A 24,485-nucleotide genomic window follows, 5' to 3' on the forward strand; every position below is an offset into this window, starting at 1 on the left:
AGCAGTACTTCTCTGGGATTGAAATGTAAACTGTCCTGGAGCAGAATTGTGAGCCAGTGCCAGCTATCACAGTGAAGCTTTCTAAAGGAAGGATTTACAGCATTTTTAATGTCTCATAGCATCCAGACAGGGAGGACTGGGAAAGGTGGTTTGCAGCTCTGGTGTTTAGTACAACTGAAGTCAGGAGTAACTTGTATCTTTTCTTTCATTTTGTTCATGATCCTCCCATGCTAATGCCTGATTTTGCTCTAACTTAAAGCACTGGAAGTGTCAGTATGTGTCACCAAATAAATAAATTGAATTGAAGAGCCCAGCCAAAGTTAGTTTTATTAGGCCTAGCCCTGAGAAATTGATCTCTTTTGCCAAATGTGGACAGTTCTGTTTCCCTTTGCTTGTTTGAAGAGGCATTAGTAGCCTACCTCCGTGGAGTAATTACTGAAATGATTGTGGCTTCTCAGATGGTAATTTGGCATCAGCAGAAGCAAAAGCTAAAAAATACCATGTCAGATGTGGCAGTAAAAGGAGGTTCAAATTAAATATCCTCAAAGGGTATGTCAGAGTTAGAAAAACTCTAATAGCCCTTCCAAGTGTTTTCTTTTCCCATCAGCATTAGGCAGTTACCTTGAACCAGTTATCTGACAAATCTTTAGTGCTTGAGAAACTGACCATAAAAGTAATTAAATCCCTGTACTACAATGTTGCTAGACATGTTAATTAATAACCTTTCTTAACAATACTGTCAGGTGTAGCCTTCTGCAGTCTTCACTGAGCTCGCTGTTCAGTAAACCTTACCTAGATCTTCACTTAAAACTGTGTTAGTCTTAATCAGATGTGGAGTGTTTTGTTGGAACATCTTAAAAGTTCAGTGCTGGCAGCAGTTTGAACAAGAGATTTAATTTTGTTTACTTGGTATAACCAACTTGGAAACAGTCTCCCTGGATGAACACCTTCCTCCTCCAGGAAACTTTCTATGCTTGTATAGATGTTAACTCTTGGATCTCAAAGTTTATTTGTCTGTTATGTGTTAATTTGGTCAAAACAACAGCCAGCTTATTTAATTATTTTCTGTACTTTTCAGAAGCTCCTAGGAAGAGATCTCATCTAATTTTGTAATTTGTCCAGGAGGTTGGTCATGCAGCCCTGAGTTGGTGCCAGCACCAACAACTGAATAACCTGCAAAGCTGCCTTGCCTGGGCTGCAGGCAGAGCTCAGTGATAGCAGAGGCCAATTCTTGCTCCCATTGGCACCAACAAAAGCTGGTAGATCTGTGTGAAAATAAATTTCTATATGGGCATATTAAAAGATCCAAGAAGTAATCTAAATATTTAAATTAACAGTGCACATTAAAATACATTAATTAGGCTCCTGCTAATCAGGGATACTGCAATGACAAGATGGTAGGAATTTATGTGGGGAAGTGAAGAGGTCAGAGTTCAAATTCTTTTGAAGAAAATGAAGTGCAGAAACAAAAGTCTGCCTGTCAAGTGAATTTACTGTTATTCCTAGGATAAGCTGTCGGTCATGCTTGGCAGCTCAAAAGAAATTATCAGTTTCACAGAACTGCAAGAACAGTCTTGGATACATTTTGCAGCATTAATTGAATTAAACAGAGTATTCCAGATGTGTGAGAAGCTTATTCATGTGGAAAAAATGAGAATTCTTATTCTGACTGAAGAATATGGAGAGAAATTTCTTTGTGCAGGTGGCAAGATAACTAAACTTAGAGGGTGGTTATATATGATTGTACTCTGCTGATGATTTAAATCAAAACTGTGTGCTTCTGCCTTAGGCTTTTTTTTTCTCCCAAATGTGATCTTGGTGGTTTCTTTTTGCTGGTATTTTGCAAGAGCAGAGAGTCCGTTCCCCTTATTTGTAGAAACTATTTGCAAGCCTGTTCAGAGACAGTGTCCAGCCAGAGAAGTATTAAAATAAACTTTGTTATGAGGAGTTTTTCCCCAGGAAGAAGACAAATCTTGCCTTGTATGTTTGTAGGAGGAGAATGGAGATCAAGGCAATGGGATACAATCTCCTTCCTAATGGAGATGTTTGATCCTTGAGCATTAAAATTCTCATACCAAGACTTTTGACCATGTGGGTGTGCACTGAGGGGTGGGTGCTCTGCAAATGCTTCAGCCAGAGCCTGGAGACACTGTGGGTTTACAGGGCAGTGGCTTTTGTGCCCTGAATGCACTGTGACTCCAAAGGGCTGGACATTCATTACAGGGAAATACAGTGGGGGATAAGACCTGGCTCAGAAGGCAGTTTCAGAGGCACGAGGTGGGCCCTGTGGAACTGTTTCTCTAGGGCTTCCCTCAGAGCTGGCCATTCCCAAAAAAAAAAAAAAAACCCCCAAAAAACCCAAAAACCAGAAAACCAAAACCCCCAAGAATCCTTTTTTCTGTCTTGTTTCTTGTGCACACATGGGTTTGTATTCAACTGAGGAAGTCAGATGGACTTTGAAATATGGTCCTTTATCTTGTGGGAAAATATTGCCTTCTGTCTGTCTGCCTGCTCCTGTTGCAGGGCTGATGTCAGCAGAGCACAGACCGTGTTCTCCCAGCCTTGAGGGCCCAGGAGCTCTGAGAGGAGCTTGCCCAGCACCACCTGCTCTTCACAGCTTGGCCCTGTACAGCATCCTGCTGCTTCCTTCCCCTTGCAGGATCAGTCTGTTCTTATCCCCAAACTCTGGGTCTGTATTTGTAACCCAGCTGGAGTGGTTTTACTTCAAGGGAATAATCATTCTTTTGGTGGGTGCTGTTCTAGCTTTTGTTGTGCTTCTTCAGCCAGGAAGCAAATTTCTTGAAAAACTGTCTTGGATGTGCACCATTGCCAAAGGACAGCTCTGTTCCAGTCTCTTTTATCAGTAGGCTAAGCCAAGGATGGAGGTGTGTGGCAAACAAGCTAAAGGAGAGTTAAGCCAGATCATCACTGTTGCTGCCTCTATGAATTGCAAAGTTCTTAAGCTTCTATCAAAAATAAACTTTTAATTCTGTTATGCAAACAGCTGTTCCTATGTTAAACTGCACATTACACTGAAAAGCAGACCTTGTTCCCACTGTATCTGTAATTTAACACTGAGATGATGTGCTATGTGCTGGTTAGTAATACAGCAAACTACTTTAGCACTTAGGGATTAAAATACAAAAGCCCAGGAGATGGAACTGCATTGCAGCATGTGATGTGAAAGTGTCATGTGGGCTGGATCCCTTACCTGTGCTGTTCCCAGCAGTGTTGACTCTGTGTGTGTTCCTCAGCAGAGCTGTGTGCTGCTGGTAAACCTCTGCTGAGTGACAAGAAATGAGCAGTCTGAGCTTCAGGAAGAGACAATGGTTAATGCAGGAGTAATTCCTTTTACCTGAATACAATTTTACAGTTGTAAATTGCTATTCTTCATCACTTTAAGGAGTGATTTTAACCTTGACAGCTTCTGAGTTAGAACCAAGTGTTATAACCACTGAAACACAAACACTTGTTTGTTGCTTACTTTTTCTTTTCTTTTCACCTCTGTTTTCTCAGCCTTCCAATATATTTTTCACAATGGATGACATAGTAAAGGTTGGGGATTTTGGACTGGTGACTGCTATGGACCAAGATGAGGAGGAGGAATCAGTTCTGACCCCAATGCCAGCTTATGCCAGGCACACAGGACAAGTAGGGACCAAACTCTACATGAGCCCAGAACAGGTTTGTGCTTTCTTCTCTAAAGCTGTGCTTGGCAGTGCCCAGAAGAGCCCTGAGTTTTTGGGAGCTCTAAGATCAGGCATTCCTAGTAAAACATTGCAATCAAGTCACTTAATTCTTTCTCATCAAAATAGAGTTTTGAGCTAAATTGAATTTCAAAATGAATATTTAAATGTATATATTTGTTATAGCAAAACCAGTGGCTAATTATTCAGACTGGATGCTTTCATTTTTCTTGCTTTTAATGCAGTATGGGAAGGTAACTGAAAAGACTCCACTTAATTGAGGAAGAACACACTCTTGTGCATGAAGTTAAGTAAGGTGAAACATTTTGCTTTGCAGCACAGAGGAGCTGAGGATCAGGACCTTGCTCCCTGGTGCTGATTGCTGAAGTTCACCAACGTTCCTGTGCTGCAGCTTCCAGCTCTGCACAGGGCTGGTGACTTGCACGGGTGAACTTGCAGGGGTGATATTTACTTTGCAGATAATTGCATGCAGTACCTTGATTGCCCTGACCCTGACTTTGCCTTCTCAGATCTGTGGCAACACCTATTCACACAAGGTGGATATCTTCTCTCTGGGACTGATTCTCTTTGAGCTGCTCTACCCCTTCAGCACACAGATGGAGAGGGTCAAGGTATGTGTGGTGTTGGGTTATCTTCAGTTTGAGCATTTGTGTAAAACATATGTTTGCTTGGTGAAATGCTGGCAAGAGGTTCCTATCCTGTTTTCTTTGGAGAAAAGCCTTGCAGCTAGGAGCACAGCTTCTTTATCAGCCTTGTACAGACCCCCTGAATCACTGAAAATAATCTGCAGTCTTCCTAATGTGTGTGGTTGAATTGAGGCTTTAATGTCTTTACAAAGCCCCTCTGTTGTGAGGCCAAGTAAGAGAAACTATTGAACTACAATATCAAGAACTCAAGTAATAAATATAGCTTGTGACTTTAAGCCTACCAGCTTGGTTTTCATTCAAGAATTGGAACCACACTGTGCATTTTGATTATTTCATCCTTCATTTGCATCTGCAGTGCTTTTTCACCCAGAGCACTTGGTGAAAAATGGCTGTTCCTTTTCCTCTGGTGAGTCTTGGCTGTGAGTCTCACTCAGCTTCAAGCACAATCTTCCCATAACTGCTGCCATTCATTGCAGCAGATGTGAATTTGGGATGTTTGATGGTGCATTACAGCTCTTGCTTGCTGTTAAAATGTGAGATCCATCTTGCTCAGGAGCAAGTTCATGGAGAACGGGCTACAGCCAGAAAGGTCTCTCCTCTGTGACAACCAGTGACCTGTTTAGGAAAGAAAGAATCATTAAAGCTTGAATTTATCATTTGAATGTGCTTGGGGGTGTTACATTCTCAGGTGAAGATGGAGTGAGTTTAGCAGAGAGTAAGAAACATCTTGAACAGCTGCCTGACCAAGTGCTTCATCTGTTGCATTCTCCTGATTAAGATGCTCTGGCTTTTAATGGCACAAACAGTACAGTGTAGAGGAGGAATTGGTGTTTAATTTGAACTTCTAGCACTGAAATCAGTTTCAATTTCTCTAAATTATTTTTACTGAAGCAAAATACCTGGGGAAGAGCCATCCTGGATTCTCAGATCTCTTGCAGCAGTGATTACAGGCTTTACCCTTCCAGTTTCTCTCCTAAGAATAGAAGCAAAGCAAATAATCAGAATGAAGCCTAAATTCCACCTAATTCAAATTTTTTACTGGAAGAGAGTGTTAAAAGAGTGCCCTGACTTTCCAGGATTTTCACTGTCATTTCACTCTTCTTGCTAAAAAGGAAATTCCTGCCCTTTCATTGCTGGGTTCTGGAGTTTGGCTGCTTCAGTAGCTGTTTCTGAGTTTTTACACTGAGGTTTTCATTGGCCTCAGCCAAGCATTAGCACTGCTTGCTGAAGCAAAACATGCTCTGCCTGACCAAGTAACCCCGCAAATTCTAGGAATTTGTGACAACTGGCTGGAAAAATCCCCAGAGGTAGAGCGTGAGAGCTGCCTGTGTCTCAAGCTGTGAGCAGTTAGTCAGTAGCAGCGCAATTTATTTCCAAGTGACATGCTGGAAAACAGATCACTAAATGCAGGCTGAACTGACAGAAAAGGAGAAGTTTTCTGAAGCGTTTTGATGTCATCAAACTCAGTTCTCTTGAACAGGAGTTTGGCTGTTGCCCATCACTATTAACTGGTCACTTTATATTTCCAATGGAGTAATAATGAAATGAATCTTGATTTAACTTCAGAACTCCTGTATTTTGTGCTCAAACTTTTGTGAAAGGAAATCCTTCCAAGAAAATTGAAGTGCTAAATGCTGAACATGGGAAAAACACTGTCACTAGATGGAGCCAGTGACCTTTGTATGAAAGGAGCGCAGAAATACCCAACACAACTGCTTTCCAAGCTGCTGATAAATCTCCTCATTCCTCCTTAAAAGTTAAACAAAGACAGCTGCTTACACTGGTAGTGCAGAGACAATAATTTCATGTGTCTTAATACTGGTGAAGGCCATCCTGGAGATATGGGTGGTGCACAGATTTGTTGATTTTGTTCAGCTGAAGTGAGAAAGTTCAAGTTGATGTATCTGACTGATATCAAACTGCAGAGATCACAATTCTTGTAGCACAACTCCTCCCGATGCAGGCTCAGTACCTAGGGGAGCAGCAACTCACCTGTTCAACTAGGTAGTGATTTTTAACCACTAAAGCAACACTTTAAAACAAAGGGTTTTCTTTCGAGCAGGCTCATTTCTTTGCATGATTTGCATATTTTTGAAGGGTAGGTTAATATTACTAAGGAATGATATTTTGGAAAAGTTACATGTCATTCTTCATATTTTTGCAGACTTTAAGTGATGTTCGAAATTTGAATTTTCCACCATTGTTCACTCAGAAATATGCACAAGAGGTAGGTACAGTTGATGCTATTAATTATAGCCTTTTCATTAATAATTGTAGCTTTTTTCCTTTGCTTTCCAGTTGCTTTGTAGGTGAAAATGGAGAAACCAGGTAGCTTTCATGTTATTAAGAGGCATTTCCCAATCCCAGTACTTCTCTACATTTCAAAGCTATAACATTGCAATAATGGGCACGATGACACTTCTGTCACAGTGTTCCTCCAGGAATACATTTTTACCTGTCTTCCCTTTGTCACTTACAGCCATTCATTTCACATATGTCCTGTCATGATTTCCTGCAACAAATCCATGTTCCCAAAGAGAAAGTGCAAAGCTTCAGACAGGTAAAGGAGAGGCTCTAGGTAGCACCATGGCTGTATGGGATCCTCTCCAGAACTGGACCTCCCAAGAGGGAAATCACCATGAGTAAATTGTGCTGTGTTCTCATTAGTCAGGTCTATAAAGTGATGTGGTGGCAGGTGAAGAGGAGGTGATGTCCAAAACCTCCCCAATAAAAAGCTGAGGTGTTTTCAGGTGTTCAGGGTAGCTTCAGACCAGTGGCCAAATGAGACCAGCCTTTCCTGCTTTACAGCTGAAAGCTGCCAGGGAGAAGGGGCTGTGCTGTGCTCAGCTGGAGCAGGACACTAATTCTGATTAAATTTGAAACAAATATTTAGACTACTTGCACATTTAAGGGAAAAATTCTAATTTGCCACGAGAGAAATTCAGTGTGGCTAAATATGTGATGGCTAAACGTGAATCTAAAAATTACATATAAATTATGTATCATATATTTAACTTTGATTGCAAATAATGTGAAGTTTTTTATAACCCTATTAAACCTTGAATCCAGTGACAGTAAAGACATTTTTAAGAGATGCACAGTGATACATTTTAAAATATTTAGTGAACATTAACTACTGAGCCAAATAACTCAGAAAGCAGCTGGGGTTATTTTCCACTACTACACACAGCCACAGCTGAAGCCAGGACATGAAATGAGGAAGAGTTTATGGATTGGTTCATGTAATATGTGTTGTCTTTTCTTTCAGTACACCATGGTGAAAGACATGCTCTCTCCAAGTCCCACTGAACGACCAGAGGCTGCAGCAATCATAGAAAATCCTGTCTTTGAAGACTTGGAGCTCCCACCCAAGCCCGTGCTCAGGCAGAGGTCACGGACAATGAGCCTATCAGGAAATAAACATTCCAGACAACCAAGCAAATAACCATCCTCAGGATCACTTCTTCCACTTGGCAGGTTTCACAGGGATTGTTCAGCAGAAGGATCCTATGATGCAGAATGTTTATCTTGGGAATAGTTTACTTCAGCTTTTTTTGCCATGTTTAATGTATAAGACAAGTTGGGCAGATTTCTGTTTACTCTGATAGCCAAGGAAGCCCAGTAACCAAACCTTTCACATTCCATTTTCCTTACCTTTAGTCTCCTAAGCGGACAGGTCCAGCTGCTGTGCTTGCCAATATTGTGCTCCATTATCCTTTTTTGGGGGGTTTCTTGGGTTTTTTTGAAGCTTGTAAATGTCAGCTTGCTGGGTGAGTGAGAGATCTGTAACATGTAAATAGAATTAAAATACTGTATTTTTATAGAGCAAATTACAGTCTCTAAGCCTAGTGAGTGTCTATCCGGGTCACTTGCTCTTTGGTGAAATGAAGATGATTTTGAAATTAACTTTGACTCCATTTTTTCCGTGGTGGGTAAACTGGGAATCTGCGCTATTTTTAAAGCAAAAAAGTACCACAGTTGTACATATTGTCACTGTCCATAGCCTATCATTAGAGGAAATCATTTCATACTTCTGCACTACAGTAGATCTTAGGGAATGCATCTTACACGGATGAAGCTGTAGAGAAGGAAAAGGAACTTTTTGCCATTAAATGGGGGGTTTTATAGGCAGTGGTTGGAAGAGCCATAGTCAAAATTATGTACAAAAATGTTGTGATTCTGAAAATTTAAACCTAATGAAGTCATACTTGTCGTATGTAATCTTGTAGATTTGTACTTTTTAAAAAAAATCATCTGGTAGGCATTTGTGTAATCTGCTAATTTAACTGCCTAATGCCATGCTTTTATTTCTCACTGTAAATATGTTAATTTTTATTTATAAAATACAGAATCAATCCATTTGGGTTGGTGGTGTACAGGATGCACTTGTTGTAATTGTTGAGTGCATTGAATTATTGTGACTTCTTTCAAGTCTAAATGATTTAATAAACGTTTTTTATTTATAAGACAAAATAGTAGTTGCTTCTGTTTGAAGCCTGCATCCGTGTGTGCTGCAGATGGCAGCCCTGTGCAGTGGGAACCGGATGGGCTCTGCATTCCTGAAACTTCCTTTGCTTCCCTGTCTCACACTGGCCACAACGTGTGTGATGACGCAAAACCCAATGTGCTGCTTGGAAGTGAGACAGGATCTGGAGAAAGAAGGGAATTGAGCTCTTAACTGGGTGGATTATGGATGCAATTGCTCACCAGAGAGGGGAGAAGGGATAATTCTTATGCTGTTACAGCTGTTCTTGTACAATTTTATTTTTCTCTTTTACAGACTTAAATTTGTTAAAGTGTCTGAGATCAGTTTCCTAAAAGGATACTGGACTCAAATCCTTCTGGGGATTACTCTGCTGTGGTGTGACACTGTGACAGCAATCAAACCAACTGACACCCTGCAGCTTTGTGATAAGGCAGAAGTAGATTACAATTATTGTCTTCCACATCCTCTTGGATAACTCCCCCAGATACTGGCTTGTCCAGGTGAAACCAGAATGCTGCAGTGAGTGTCTGATCAGGAACAGAATTTGTGTTTAGCTGGGTTACAGCAGGAGAGTTAAGTGTGTCCTCTTCCTTGGATGTCCCTGTTTGCATCAGCAGCACAGTGGAATGGCCACGTGTGGAGCCTTTGCCTTCCCTGCCGGCTCAGTGATTACAGGGGGAGCACAGGAAATGAGGATTAAGGTATTTTTAACTTGCTGTGTATCTGGATGGGGGTAGCTGCCTATTCCAAGGGCCCTGCAGCATTTCAGTACCATAACTGGCATATGTGTTCACACCAGGTGTATCTGCATATTCTGGGATGTTACATTTGCCCTCAAAGGGGTGGATGAGTCCTCCCCTGCAGGGTCTCTGCCCAGCCACAGAAGCATCTGGCCTTGCTCAGCTCTGAACTGTCTGGTCAGTCTTTGCTTCTCTAAGCACTGGAGTGTTGTCCCTGTCTTTGTCCCTTATTGCTCCAGGGTTTGACAGAGAAAGGCTCTTCTCTAACCTGGGAGGTTTTCCTCTGAATGATGTGTACTTTCCTGCCAGCTGTTTTGTGGAAGAACACCCAAACTGGGGTAGCTGTGAGCTCACAGCCCTGCAAAGGGGCTTTGGCCTGGGGTTCTGCTGTGCTGTCCCATTCTTTCACAGGATATTGCCATCCCTCAGCTCCTTTCCTCCCCTATAGCTCTTGGGAATGAAACCCCATTCCTTGTCCTGTTCTGTCAAAATAACCTGGGTGGCAGCAGCAGGATTTCTGCCCTGTCCACCTTTGTGCCCACAGGATGCTTCCCCCAGAAGAAGGTGTAGGTAGTTACCACTTCCATATTGTTGCTGGAGTCCAAGAGTGTGGAACACCTCACCCTCTCCATGGAGAGTCATTTCCACAGGAGAACCACTGCTGAACCCCAGATCAGGGCTGTTTTTTCTACCAGGCTCTTGAGACAGAACTCCTGACCCTTGTGCTGGCATCTTAGGTAGCTCAGCTGCTCCAGGCAGGTCCTACTGCATTTTGCTACCTCTGAGGATAGTCCGCTGCTAGTTTTTCAGAGTAACCCTTCAGTGAGGCACTTGCGGCTTTCTTGCAGGGAGCCAGTGTTGTTGGAAGTCCAGACAACTATTTTGGACTGGTAAAAATAATAATTTCCATTTATCATTATTTTTATATCTGTTAGATACCACAGTGTACACACAAGTAATAATTCTGGTTCACATCCCATCTTCAGATGGTGTCAGCCACTTATAGCTTTGAAACTGCAGTGCTCCTGCTGTCACAGCAAGTCTTTGTCATCTGGGGTCTGCCACAGGGAATGTCCCCTTCCAGAATGAACAAGGAAACCCACAGATAATTCACAGAAGGCCACAGAAAGTTCTGAATATCCAGGTGTTGCAGAAGCCAGTGAGCTGAACCCTGAGCAACAGCCCAGGCTGCAGAGTGGTGCCTCTTTTGGAAGTGAGCACATCCCTCCTCTAATTCCCATACACAGACTGGCACAGGTGGAGTTATTAAAACTGGTCAAATCTGTAATGAAACTTTGAGATAAAAAGCTACAGCAGCCTGATAAGAAAGACTGTCCCACCTGACACAGATCACCAGCATGTGCACAAATGTAAGGTGACGTTATACCATACTGGTTTGGTGGTTTTTTACCCAACATGAAGGTTGAATTTGTCTTAGAAAATGCTCATTCGAAAAATAATTATCCAGGAATGAATTAGTTCCATTAATATATAACAAATTGCTTCTAAAATATCTGAGTTCTTCATATGGAAGGTCAAGAAATACATCTTTGTTGTATTGTCCCCAGCTGTAATATTCCAGCCCCTGCTTCCCCTATTTTCCTGCCCTTTGTTTTTCCATTGGGATGTGCTCCAGCACCTTCTGTATCACCACATCCAGCGGCTGCTCCTGCACCCCTATGACTTGGGTTTGCCCTTGGGGGCACCGTTGGGCACTGCTGCGCTGTATTCCAGCTCTGGAGCCGTCTTGGAAAACGTGGCTATGGAAACCATGTCTTCCCCAACGTCCACCTGAGACCTGCGCCTGCACAGGAGCAGCTTCTTGAGGGCGTGCTGGAAGTCCCTGTTGAGGAAGGCGTAGAGCAGGGGGTTGATGGTGGAGTTGCAGTAGCCCAGCCAGGTGATGATCTTGAAGGTGCCGAGCAGCACGGTGCTGGTGGAGTCGCTGCCTCTGGCCGCCAGCCAGACGTTCAGCACGAAGTAGGGCAGCCAGCACAGCACAAACACGGAGATGATGATGCTGATGGTCCTCGTGGCCTTGTTCTCCAGCTGCAGGTGGTTCTGCCTCTTGCTGTTGGGGTGGTAGTGGATCTCCAGCGTCTGGGACATGATGCGGGTGGCCTTGAGGCGGGAGGCTCGGTAGATGAAGAAGTACATGCTGCACATGACCATGAAGGGGAGGAAGAAAGCCAGGGCAGAAGCCACGATGGCAAAAACCCAGTTGGTGACAAAGATGCATTCCCTGCCCGCATCAAAGTCTACCCCAGGGATCTCATTCCAGCCTTGCATGACGGGAAGGAAGGAAATGAGGGAGGAATACACCCAGACCGTGCAGGTCATCACGATGCATCTGCAAAAGGAAAGAGATGCAGAAAGGAGGGAGGATCTGAGTAATTTTGGGCTGAGAACATCCAGTACATTTCAATCCCCATGGTAACCTGTGTGGGATATCGCTGCTGAGCAGTCCAGCAGGGCATGGAGAAGGGAAAAAGCTGAACTCTAACCAGTCCAGACTTGCATATCTCTAACAATTGGGTAATTGGTCTGTAGTTGACAGAAGTGGGGTCAGCTCAAGAAGTGCTCAGAGCTGGCTGAGAGAAGATGAGGAAAGGTTTTACAGAAGATGTTTGTTAGTATTTGAAACAACAGTGTGCAGATATTTTTGCTTTCAGCTTTAGTATCTGGCCATTATCTCACCCTCTAGGGCCTGATAAGGATGGAAGTGATGGACATCAGATGGCAGAATCTGCAAGGGGGGGGCCACAGAGCCCGCTCTTCTCTTTGCCTGAGATCCACAAGTTACACACAGCAAGAGTGACAGTGGGGAAAATATGCCTGAACCCACCCTGTACAGCACTCCACTGCTGCAGTGTCCTCTCTGCCCTCCCTCAGATGACTTTCTGCACCCTGCAGTCCTCATTTCAGCCTTTCATGTGAAACCCACATGGGAGCTCAGGAACTCTCCTTGTTTTCCCTGAATATCACTTCAGAAAAGATGGTGAGTTTAAGAGAGGGAAGACTACTGCTACATGCATCCTTCTGGGTCTCCTTTCACCTAGTCCTTAGAAGTTCTTCCCCATCTCTGCAAATGTTTAAGGCCAAGGCTCAAGCAACCTGGTCTAGTGGAAGGTGTCCCCGCTCACAGCAGGGGGATGGAGCAAGGTCATCTTTAAGGTCCCTTCCAACCCAAGCCATTCCATGATTCTATGAAATTCCTGTGAAATGACTGCACAGGGAAAAACCTATAGGTCCAACCCAGCCCATATCACTGGTTTCTACCCCATTTTGCAGCCCTTCCTTAGCTCAAAAAATATTCTCCCAGGAGCACAATCCAACCCCCTCAGCTGTATCCTCCTTGTCCTCTCCTACACCACATCAAGCATTTTCTGCAGTTTTAAATGGTGAAAGTTCCTTTTCCCACATCACTCTGCTTCTGGGCAGCACCTGAATGATCTGAGCTCATCCAGCCTCAGATCAAGGTAGGCCATTGTGGTGTTTTCAGGGTCCCCTGGAGGAGGAGAAATTGAGAATACGACTCCATGTTCTTATAAGGCTTATATTATATTATATTATATTATATTATATTATATTATATTATATTATATTATATTATATTATATTATATTATATTATATTATATTATATTATATTATATTATGCTATACTAAAACTATACTAAAGAATAGAGAAAGGATACAGACAGAAGGCTAAAAGATAATAAAGAAAACTCGTGACTCTCCAGAGTCCTGACACAGCTGGACAGTGATTAGTCATTAAGTCAAAACAATTCACATGAAACCAATCAAACAATGACCAGTTGGTAAACAATGTCCAGACCACATTCCAAAGTAGCAAAACACAGGAGAAGCAAATGAGATAATTACTGTTTTCATTTTTCTCCGCGGCTTCTCAGCTTCTCAGGAGAAGAAATCCTGGCAAAGGGATTTTTCAGAAAATATGATGGTGACAGGCCATGGCCAAGTGACAGCCTGGAGGGACTCAAAAAGAGAAGCAGCTGCACTCACCTGCCCCGGGACATCCTCCTGGAGTAGTGGTAGGGGGTGACCACGGAGCAGTACCTGTCCAGGCTGATGAAGCACAGCGTGACAATGGATGCGGTGCAGAACATGACATCAAAGGAGATCCAGACTTTGCAGAACAGCTTCCCAAAGAGCCACATCCCTGTCACCTCATAAATGATGCTGGGAGAGAAAGCAGGTGGAAATCAGAGCTGGAGGGGCTCTTTGTGCAGTCCCTGCAGGTGTATGAGGCCAGACTGGGTGAGCAACCTGGTCTAGAGAGAGATGTTCCTGCCCAGGGCTGGAACAAGATGATCTCTAAGGTTCCTTCCAACCCAAACCATTCTGTTTCTACTTTTTTGTGACCGAGTCAATGCTGTATGTTATCACACAGGTACTCAAGGTGGGCAGCTCAGACAGCAGGGATTCATCCTCCAAGCACAACCCAAAAAAGGAGCACCCTGTGGTATTTTCAGGGTCCTCAGGACGAAGGAGGAATTGAGAATGTGATTCCATGTACTTAGAAGGCTAATTGATTATTTTGTGATATTATATTATATTAAAGAATGCTATACTAAAACTATACTAAAGAATAGAGAAAGGACTCAGAAGGCTAAAAGATAATAATGAAAACTTGTGACTGCTTCCAGAGTCCTGACACAGCTGGCTGTGATTGGTCATTAAGTCAAAACAATTCACATGAAACCAATCAAACATCCACCTGTTGGATAAACACTCTCCAAACCACATTCCAAAGCAGCAAAACAGGAGAAGCAATCGGATAATATTATTTTCCTTTTTCTCTGAAGCTTCTCAGCTTCCCAGGAGAAAAATCCTGGGCAAGGGGATTTTTCCAGAAAATATGACAGTGACAGCACCCCACGTCTAGAGCATGACTGAACAAGAGGAAACCTGTGCTTCTTGCAGCCTGAGTGCCTTGAGAGAGGTGCTTTGCCCCACAAAGCTCCCCAAATTTACACCTGCACAGCTTTCTTTATCACAGCATTTCCCCAGTGCCTGGCACAGCACAGTCTTTTATAATTTCTCCCCAGTTCCTGGGGCATGGGACATCTCCAAGAAACTCACTTCACACCCAATCAAATGCTTCAAAACCAGGAAGGATTTCCACTCTTGCTTAAAAAGAAACAAAACAACAACATCCTAGGAGGAAGCCCATGCAGGCCTGTACATTATGTGGCTCATAAATGCTTCAGCAAGGTAAACACACCAGCAAAAACAGACACAGTACCAAAAATATTTCTAACAAAGTCAAGAAGGGCCTGTGAGAAGTGAGCAGTGAAGGAAGGAACATATGGCAGCTGTAGGAAGGCTGATGCATGTTTCTGTAGCATTCACTGAGATGCCATTTGCTTCTTTCTTTCTCCAGCTTTCTGCAGCTCCCGAGGTGCTGCTGAAATCATCTTTGTCAGTGAATTTGATGAGTAACTCCCTGGTCCTGCAAAGGTTTAATTGTCCTGTAACTTCCCAGCTTGCTGGTAAAACACAGTGAGCCCAGGGCTGCTGAGCTGCAGTGCTCAGGTGTCCAGCAAGGGGGAAAAATTCAACCTGATGTCAGAAAACAATGCCTCAGCTACATCTCATCACAGCAGTTCACTAAATGGATTTGTGAAGGCTGTTCCAGAGCACAGTAGGTGGGGGCAGTGCTGCTGAAGGGTCCCAGCCCTCAGCAGCTCTTTGTCATGTGGGACTCCGTGCAAAAATCCAAGCAAACCACAGCAGAGCCTGTCCCTACACCATGGGCAGCATGGAGGATCCCACAGCACACACCTGGAAAGGTTTCATGGCTCTTTTGCAGAGGGAAATGAGGCATTAGAATTGGAGCCCGGGTTCAGCTCTCGACTTGGGGGCTGTTCTGCCGTTCCTCAGAGCCCTCCTTTCCCCCAGAGATGCTGCAGAGGCTGTGGTGTGCCCTGGCCTCCCAGAGGGAGATGTGCTGCTGTGGGGACAGCCTTGCACACAGATCCCAGGCGAGCAGGTGTCCAGTTCTCACCTGCACACCCCTGACCTGCAGACATCCTCACAGCGTGGGGTGATGGACACCTGACCACTCTTCTCTGAGGTAAAAAGTCTCTGCAGCTTGGAAATGCTGCTGGATAGGAAGGAGTAGTAAAAGCCAAAAAAGCCCACACAATGAAGTCACCCCTTGCCTTGCCCTTTTGTTTGCAGAGAAAAAGAATAGCTGGAAATATTCAGCCTGGAAATGACAGACTAGCTGGAGTACTCAGTCAACAAGCTAAGCTCACTCCTGCAAACCAGTCAAGACAGGAACAAAAGAAAAATGTTACTCTTATGAAATTAAGACACCAAGGACAAATTTGTTCTTCCCTTCTCCCACATTTTCCTGAGCCAAACTGCCTCCTAAGATCATTTCTTTTCCTTCCCTTTGGCACATAATAACCTGCCAACTGAGGAGCAAACTGAAATCCAAAAGAGCAGCATAGATGGGAAGCCAAACCAGTGGGAAAGTGTAGAACAGCAGCCACTGTGCTGGCAGGGCTGGCCAAGGCTGATGGAGCCAGCAGGCTCCGTTCCTCAGCATGGCCCCACCAGGAGCTGGCAGGGATCCCCACCAGGCAGCGCCAGGACACTGAGGAGGGGCACAAAGCACCAGCCGTGCTCTCATCTTTGCTCCCCTTTGCATTTTTGTTGCTTAAGTAAAACATCACTAAAAGTAGATTCAAAATAGATAGAGGAAGAAATTTTTTTAGTGAGGATGCCCAGAGAAGCTGTGGCTGCCTCATCCCTGGAAGTGTTCAAAGCCAGGGTGGATGGAGCTCTGAACAACCTGGTCCAGTTGCCCATGTCCCTGCTCAGTGCAGGGGTTGGGTTAGATGACCCCTAAAGGTCCCTGCCAACCCAAACCACACTATGGTTCTATAATTTCAGAACCTGAACTTTAAATTCATCGAGCATAGACTTTAAGTTAGCAGTAATATTTTATAAAAGAACATCATTAACTGCATTTTTTTACCTGATACTATGAACTTTTAACTCAGTTTGTAATTGCTTGTTAGGACAATATTTTTCAGTGCCAAGTTCAAAGGAGTAGGCAGCCCAATGAGAACTGAAGCATAGAACATGAAAAGAATTCAGCTTCCTCAGACTGCCCCATGAACTCAAAACAAGGTGCAGCTCCCTGATTTACACAAACCTCTGTCTGATCTGCAGGACAAGACAGTCAGGACCACAAGCCAGCTGCTTTCTGCGTTTATTTCACTGTTTTACTGTTTTAGCCAGGTAGTGAAGCTCCCATAAATATAAACCTCATGCAGGGACACCTGCCTCTCCAGAGCCTCTTCCTCCATGAAATATAGGGAAAGCCTAAATTACCCTGCTTATCCTGAGTAAATTCCTTACATTCCATATGCAAGGCTAGTCCTGGAAGAGGGAGCAACGACTGGAGCTCCACGTACAAAGCTGGAAATCAAGTTCAGATCAGCAGCCAGGGTCCCTGTATGGCCAGCAGGAAAAATACCCTTGAGAATTGTGTCTGCATGCATGATAAAGAGATCATTACACAGAGCAGAGACAGGGAAGCACCTACAGCCACCAGCCCTTTGGAGAGCCCAGCCCTGAGCCCAGCAGGTGAATCCCAGCCCTGCTCTGTGGTGTTTGTGATGGTCTCCAGGATGAGGGAAGAGATGAATCTGACTCCATGTTCTCAGAAGGCTGATATATTTTTATACTATATTATGTTATATTATGTTATATTATGTGTTGTGTTATGTTGTGTTGTGTTGTGTTGTGATATGTTATATTATATTACATTACACTATGCTACACTTAAACTATACTAAACTATAGAGAAAGGATACATCAGAAGGCTTAACAAGAATGAATAATAAAAACCTGCGACTCCTTCCAGAGTCCCGACACAGCTGGCTGTGATTGGCCATTAAGTTAAAACAATTCACATGGAACCAATCAAACATCCACCTGTTGATAAACAATGTCCAAGCCACATTCCAAAGCAGCAAAACACAGGAGCAGCAATCAGATAATTATTGTTTTCATTCCTCTCTGAGGCTTCTCAGCTTCCCCGGAGGAAATCCTGGCGAAGGGATTTTTCAGAAAATACCACGGTGACATTGCTCAGGGAAAAAGGACATTTGTCCTCCTCTGCTCCCAGCCACTCCTCACCTGAAGGGCATCACCAGGCAGGCCACCAGGAAATCTGCCATGGCCAGGGACATGATGAACATGTAGGTGACCGTGCGCAGCCTCTTCTCCACCACGGGGCACAGGAACACCACGGTGTTTCCCAGCAGTGTCACCACGTCGATGAGGGTGAGGACAAGCCCCACCAGCACCTCCTGGAGCCCAACCCCTCCCCTTGCAAAGGAGGAGGCAGCGGAGGAGAAATTGGAGAGCCAGGATTCATTCCTGTCCGTCAGCATCTTCCCGCTGTTAAAATCTGAACGAGACAAAAGGAGAGAAGCAGAATTACCTCAATGATGATTTGTAGGTGTGGGAAAGGGAGGATGGAAATAATATTTGCGCTTCATTTGCTCCAGGAAAAATCCACACACCCTGCTGTGGCTGTGTCCTGGGTTAGCAGCCCATTAGAAGTGTCTGAAATCCTGAGGATGAGGTAAATGTGAAGCATTGACTGAAGTCCTTCACAGCATTTAAAAGCCCTCCTGTGAATGAAAATGCATCATCAGATGAAGCATGAGACCAGGGGAAAAAAATAGAAATGTACTGAGAGCAGAGAGAGGGAAAGAAAACAACTGAAATCAAAAATTAAAGCAGCTGGGCTATATCCCACTGAACAGCATGCCAAGTCCACATAATGTGGGGGCTGGAACTAGATGATCTTTAAGGTCCTTTCCAACCTAAACCATTTTGTGGCTCTCTATTCTCATTACCATCTTTGCCACCCCCAGAGCAGCTGGGGCTGCTTGCCCAGGCTGGCTGTTCCACAGCCCCACTTCTCAGTCTGGGTTGTCCTGGTGCCTTTTCAGACTCTGAATTTTAGGGGTTTTTTACTACCACAGTGGGCAGCTCCATCCTCCAGCCTGAATGGCCAAGCAGGGCTGCCAGCAGCTCCACAGGGAGCAGAATTGTGGAATCACAGAATGATTTGGGCTGGAGGATCATCACATTGAGGTGTCTCAGGTGCAGCCCTGACCCCAGAGTCATGTTCCCTCTGTGCCCAGATGCTCCAGCTCCTTAATTGGGGGGTTTTCTGTTGAGGAAATCCACATGTTTGTGTCCACAGCTCAGTTCCCAGACTTTACAAAGTGGTGTCACAGGTAGGTGGGAAGGTGGGAATGATGCCCTGCAAAAACTCCAGCAGTTCAAAGCTCACTGGTGCAGCTGAGGGAGCACAAAGACAAAACTTGTGGGGAAAAGAGAATTATAGAAGTATTTCCTGATGAAAATTTGTTATATTTAAATATCATCACTTCTCCTGTGACCAGGATGTGTTTCCACAGGACCCTCTGGTGAATCCCACATCTCCAGGATATCCTGAGTGCAGTGTGAGGGTGGGCCTGGATAACATCCCTGTAGCCCAACTTGCCTCATCTCACAGGGGCCAAACTTTGTCTTAGGGTGGGTGTAAGAACAAGGCAGCAAAATGTTCCCAACATCTCTTTGTCCTTCCTGCAGTCTTTGGTCCAAAATTACCTCTTAAGATGTTTTCAATGATTTCTGAATCATGAACTTTTCCTGCTTCCCCTCTGGCCCAGCAAACTTTTAGCATCCATTACCTCCTATGGCAACAACTTCCACAGCTCAGCTCTGCACCCTGCAAAGAAACACCTCTTTGTGTGGGAATCCATAAAATCAGAGGGTTTTGGGAAAGCTGCAAAAGGCAGGCCTCAGAGACAGCAGAACTGTGATTAGAGCTAAGCAGCAGCCATGAGATTTGTCAGCAGAAAAATTATATAAGAAGTAGAAAAGTAAGGACAAATAGAGCAATGGTGTGTGTATTAACGCTTGGCTAGAATAACTCCCTAAGCTGCAGGAAAGTTTATCTAGTGAGATATTAGGAAGTTCTAAGCTTAATAATGGAGCTCTGTGCATTGTGTTTTAAGGCTTACAAGCAGGTATTGTATTCCAAATAAGCAGGCATTGTTTTAACCAAAGGGATGTGTGCTTATAGTGGTTGGATAAATCTACTGTCAATGTGCTTTTGCTTTGTGTGATTGGTCATAAAGTTTTTAAAGTGAGTTGTAACATTGAGTTCTTTGTCTGCTGCCTGGGATGTGAGCTGCTGGCATCTTCCCATTGTCATAACCATGGAATGAGGCTGATGCTGGAAAATCAAACAGCTCAAGGCACGTTCCCAGCAGTCCTGTCCCGTTTGTGATTTGTACACAGCCCCAGCCAGTGACACTTTGGGCTTGTCCTGAGCCTGCCACCAGCTTCATTGGGTGCCTCTGGTCCTTGCCTTGGAAGAGACATCACACAGCCCATCCCCACCCACCCCCTCGGTGCCACTCTGGGCTCTTCAGCCTCTCTCACACCCCACCAGCCCCCTCCTCACCTGCCAGCCTGCTCATTCCTCACAGGGAAGCAGCAGAGGATTCCTGCCCATCCCTCCTGCTCTTCTGAGCCTCTGGGAGGGATTGGAGCTCCAAACAAGCTCCAAGGGGTAAATGCTCGGTGGATTTGCCTAAGGGAACAATCTCTGCTCTGTCCTGCTCCTTTTTCACCACCATCCTGACATGATTTTCTGATTTGAGTGGCACTGAGCTGCCCTTTCCACTGGGCTGTGGCCATCCAAAGATCTTGTTCCTGCTCAGAGTCCACTGCTTTAGATGGGAAAATACATGAAATGAGGAAATTAAGTTCTCTCCATCTTTTCAAAACCCCCTCACTTCACAGTTGAATTCTTTCTTCCACTGTAATGCTCAATGAGTCTCATAAAAACTTTTTTTCACTTAATAAAGTCAGACATTTTCCTTCATGCCCTGGTTAGACTTTCTTTAGCCTGTAAATATCACCATTTCATGACTCACAGTCTCTAGAACCCCACATATCCCAACCCCTATCCCTGTAAAGAGCATCTCTGACCTCTCTGTAACTCACCATGCGCTTACCCCTCCTGCATGTCACCTTTCAGACAAGTACTTTAATGTGGGAAATGGATATGTTGATCTCTACAAATCCATTTCCCACATTTTTTTTCACACAGGGAACTTCCTTCTTATCTCAGGGCTATTACATTTCCTTAAAAGCCCCCACCATGAGGGACTATATTGAAAACCTTTCAGAATTCCAAGCAGCCTACACCACCCAGGTGTTTCTTTTCCACCTGCTGACCTCTTCCAAGCATTCCTACACAACTGTGAGGCTGGGCTGCAGTTTCTGAAAGCAGTAGTGCCCTTGTCCTTGGATGTAACCATGAGCTCATGCACCTACTCATCCTTCAAAATCCTCAGCTCCATCCCCTGACTTCTGCTTATTTGCTGGATTTAGCGGTTTCCTTTCTTTCAAGTAAAAAATAAAAAAAATGAGAAACAAAATTAAGACTCAAGCTGTCTAGAAAATAAAAAATAAAGAAGGAAAGCTCTTCCTCACTGGAGCTGGGAGCCACTGGCTGAGACCTGAAGCTCTCCTGCTCCTCCAGCACTGAGAACAATCAGGTTTTTTGGACATCATCTCAGGCAGCCCCCTGGGCCAGCACTGCTAAAAGTCTGCAGGGTGTCTTAAGTACCTCAGTCCTAATGAGAATATTCCTTGGACAATACTTCACATCCTGGTAACACCCCATAAAAATAAAATAAAATAAAATATCCAGTCTCCAGCTGTCCCATAATTGCCAGGAAAGAGGATAATCTGTGCCATTCTTTCTAACAGCTCCACTGAGGGTGTCATCAGACTGGATGGGCTCCTGTGGAACAGTTGGGTTTCAATGCAGCCACATTTCCTGGCAGAAGGAATTGTTCAGGCTGTTCTCCTTCCTGTGTGTTCCACACAGACTGCTTGGGGACAGTGGGATGGGAAATCCACAGCAACAGGGGTGGGAAATCCACAGGGACAGGGGTGGGAAATCCACAGTGACAGGACAGGGATGGGAAATCCACAGGGACACAGCTGGGAAATCCACAGGGACACGGTGCATGGCTGCACAGGAGCCAGGCTCCAGAACCTGCCTCTGCAAGGGCCATTCCCAGCTCCACAGCCATCTTCCATCTCATCTCCCACACCTGCTGGTCTCCTCACACCTCTGGTACCTCGACATGATCTGGAAAATGCCCTCTGACCCCACCTGGAGTTGACCCCTAACCAGTTTAAACACTTGAGCACCACTCAGTGAACCTCAGGTTCTCCAAGGAGACCATGCAGCATTAGGATGGGGTCCTAAGACATGAACAGCAAAACATCAGGTTAGATGAAAAACCAATGTTTAAAAAAAACCAAAAAAACTATGTTGAAAATTAAAGTTCAAAACATTCAGTCTCAGGTTTTTAAAAACGACCGTCAAATTTTTGTTCATGGGTAGATGAGAATGATAGATGAGAATTCTGGATTAATTATTTGGGTTTTTTAGATGTAACACTGAGACAAGAAGGTTTTGAAGCCACACCTTCCTGCAAAGAATGACTGTTCCCACACGGTCATTAAGTTTGTATCAGCGTTAGAACGACTCTAATTAAAGCAGATCATTACTCACACTGCTCTGTGAACACACACCACTCTCAAACTTTGAGCAGAATTAGGACATGGTTGTTAGAACTCCTCTTTGCCAGCTCTTTGTGCTCCTCAAGTACCATCTCAGCCACCAGCCTGGGTTAAAGGTCTCCTCCAGTGAAAAACTCACAGCAGCATTGTCCTTAATGCAGGACACATTCAGCAGCAGGACTGCACAAAACCAGACAGATGTGCCTACACTCACAAAACACCAGATTAACACACTTTTGTCTTTTTTTTTTCCTTTTTATCAACACAAAGGCTGAGGGACTGGAAATAAGGCTGTCTTTATTTGACATCCATTTCTCCAACAATAAAAACAAGGGATAATGGATTCTTGAAATTTCATGTTTGCATCTTGAACTCTAATTCAGGGTGCAGACAACAGGATCCGGCTGCTCCTGATCCCTTTCAAAAATCCCCTGGCAGTCCCTGGAATCTCATCCACAGTCCCTGTCAGAGCTAAGCAGCCCAAGGTGGATGTCTGGATCCTTTTACCTCTGCCTGAGAGGCCAACCTTTACCCAAAGTGTACTGAATTAGTTAACTAAGAAGTTTTGCTCTCAAACTGCCTGGAGAATTGTCAACACAGTGAAGGAGGGGATGATACCATCTTAACCTCTCTGTGGAAATTATTGGGACAAATCAGGATACGCCATCTTCCCCCACTTCCTCAGCTTAAAATATTGGAGCTTTTAAATACTCCTGTGAGCTGCAGCACCCCATGTGGTTACACTGCTGAGATAGCCCAGGCTCTTTCTACAACATCAGTCATTCAGTCTTTCCTGTAAGAGCCCTCTTAAACCAAAGGGATAAATGCCCAGTTGTACCATGATGTGGGATCTTCCCAGGTTTCCTGGGGATCTCAGATGCCTTAGGGTTTGCACTGGGTTTTTTGGTTTTTCTTATATAATGGTTTTACTTCCTTTCAAAAAACTGATGGCTTGGATTCCGCTCTGAGGCTGCCTGAGCAAAGCAACTCCACCATTTCTGTTCCCCTTCAATATCCAGAAAGTTTGACCTAATGTATTCAGCAGACAAACCCCAAGCTAAAGGTTAATTTCATCAGTGAAAGGCATATTTTGATGGCAAGGGAGGGGAAAAAAAAAAAAGCTCTGCAATCTCAAGGCTGACTGCACTTTTAAATCTTAGAGGAATGATGAAAACTGGAAATATATTACTGGGAATTATTTGCTGCCAGGCTCTGCTGCTCTGCTGAATCAGGCACAAACCGGCAGGGAGCAACGCCTGCCCCAGGACCTCACACACCTTTCCCTCCTCTCCCCGTGGGAAAACAGCAGCACTCGGTGATTGTTGAACAGTGCGAGCGATTTGTCCAACTGTGGAAGGCTGTGGGTGGTGATAAAGGAGGGGGGAAATGCCTGGGGATGCTTCCACCAGGGCAACACGCACTCGAAGCAGCGAGTGAGCCTCTGCACTGACTCTCCTTCCCTCTCTCCAACTTTCCCGATGGAAGGACAGCGTTTCCCAGGGCACGATTTCTTTCCACCCCCAAACCCGCACTCCTACAGCCTCTCGGAGAGCCGCGGGGTTGGGAACACAATAAAACACAATAAACCACAATATCCTTACCTTGGGAAGTGTCGGCTGAAGCAGCCCGGCGGTGTCCCCAGCTGCGGGGTACCCGGGGCTCGGGCCAGCCCGGATCCGTCCTCACGGAGCTGCTCCCAGCCTGGCTGCGTGGGGATGGATGGTGGTTCCTGCCCCGAAGCGGGATAAATCCTCATCCACAGCCGGCACAGCGTTTGGGATCAGCCCCCGGCAGACGGGGACGCTCCTGCACAGCCACAGCAGGTCTGGCAGCCTCTGCCTGCCCGGGGAGAGGGGAGAGACCGGGGCGACATCGCAGCAATAAAACTCGAGGCGAGGTCAAACCCGCGCTGCAAACACGGGGGTGCTCACCGGCATCGGGAACTGAGCCGGGGTGCCAAAACCCAAACCCTGGGGGGCCAAAACCCCAAACCCTGGGCAGACAAACCCCTCACCCTCTGGGGAGCAAACCCCCCAACCCCTTGGGTGCAAAACCCCCAAACCCTCGGGTGCAAAAACCCCAAACCCTGAGGCGCAAAAACCCCCAAACCCTGGAGTGCAAAAACCCCCAAACCCTGGAGTACAAAGACACTACCGCCGGGGTGCCGATCCACAGCCCCGGGGCGCCAAATCCACCCTTCCTGGGGTCAAACCCTCCAAACCTCTTGGAGT

General features: G+C 45.0%; 2 protein-coding genes across 2 annotated transcripts in view; one reads left to right on the forward strand and one right to left on the reverse strand.

Annotated features, from left to right (window-relative positions):
* Positions 1-8,820, forward strand: part of EIF2AK3 (eukaryotic translation initiation factor 2 alpha kinase 3) — a 43,193-nt gene extending 34,373 nt beyond the window's left edge. Inside the window, exons 14-17 of the mRNA XM_030947859.1 lie at positions 3,517-3,684; positions 4,217-4,318; positions 6,519-6,581; positions 7,623-8,820. Of these exons, the coding sequence (XP_030803719.1) occupies positions 3,517-3,684; positions 4,217-4,318; positions 6,519-6,581; positions 7,623-7,799 (510 nt within the window). The 3' untranslated portion in view covers positions 7,800-8,820. The remainder of the gene's footprint in view (positions 1-3,516; positions 3,685-4,216; positions 4,319-6,518; positions 6,582-7,622) is intronic.
* A 2,437-nt stretch (positions 8,821-11,257) lies between these two features.
* Positions 11,258-24,485, reverse strand: part of LOC115903148 (histamine H2 receptor-like) — a 48,342-nt gene continuing 35,114 nt past the window's right edge. Inside the window, exons 4-6 of the mRNA XM_030947406.1 lie at positions 17,761-18,067; positions 13,606-13,782; positions 11,258-11,930 (exon numbers count right to left, since the gene is read on the reverse strand). Of these exons, the coding sequence (XP_030803266.1) occupies positions 11,258-11,930; positions 13,606-13,782; positions 17,761-18,067 (1,157 nt within the window). The remainder of the gene's footprint in view (positions 11,931-13,605; positions 13,783-17,760; positions 18,068-24,485) is intronic.

This window comes from Camarhynchus parvulus, chromosome 4 (assembly GCF_901933205.1).
Source record: "Camarhynchus parvulus chromosome 4, STF_HiC, whole genome shotgun sequence".
Classification (NCBI taxonomy): Eukaryota; Metazoa; Chordata; class Aves; order Passeriformes; family Thraupidae; genus Camarhynchus; species Camarhynchus parvulus.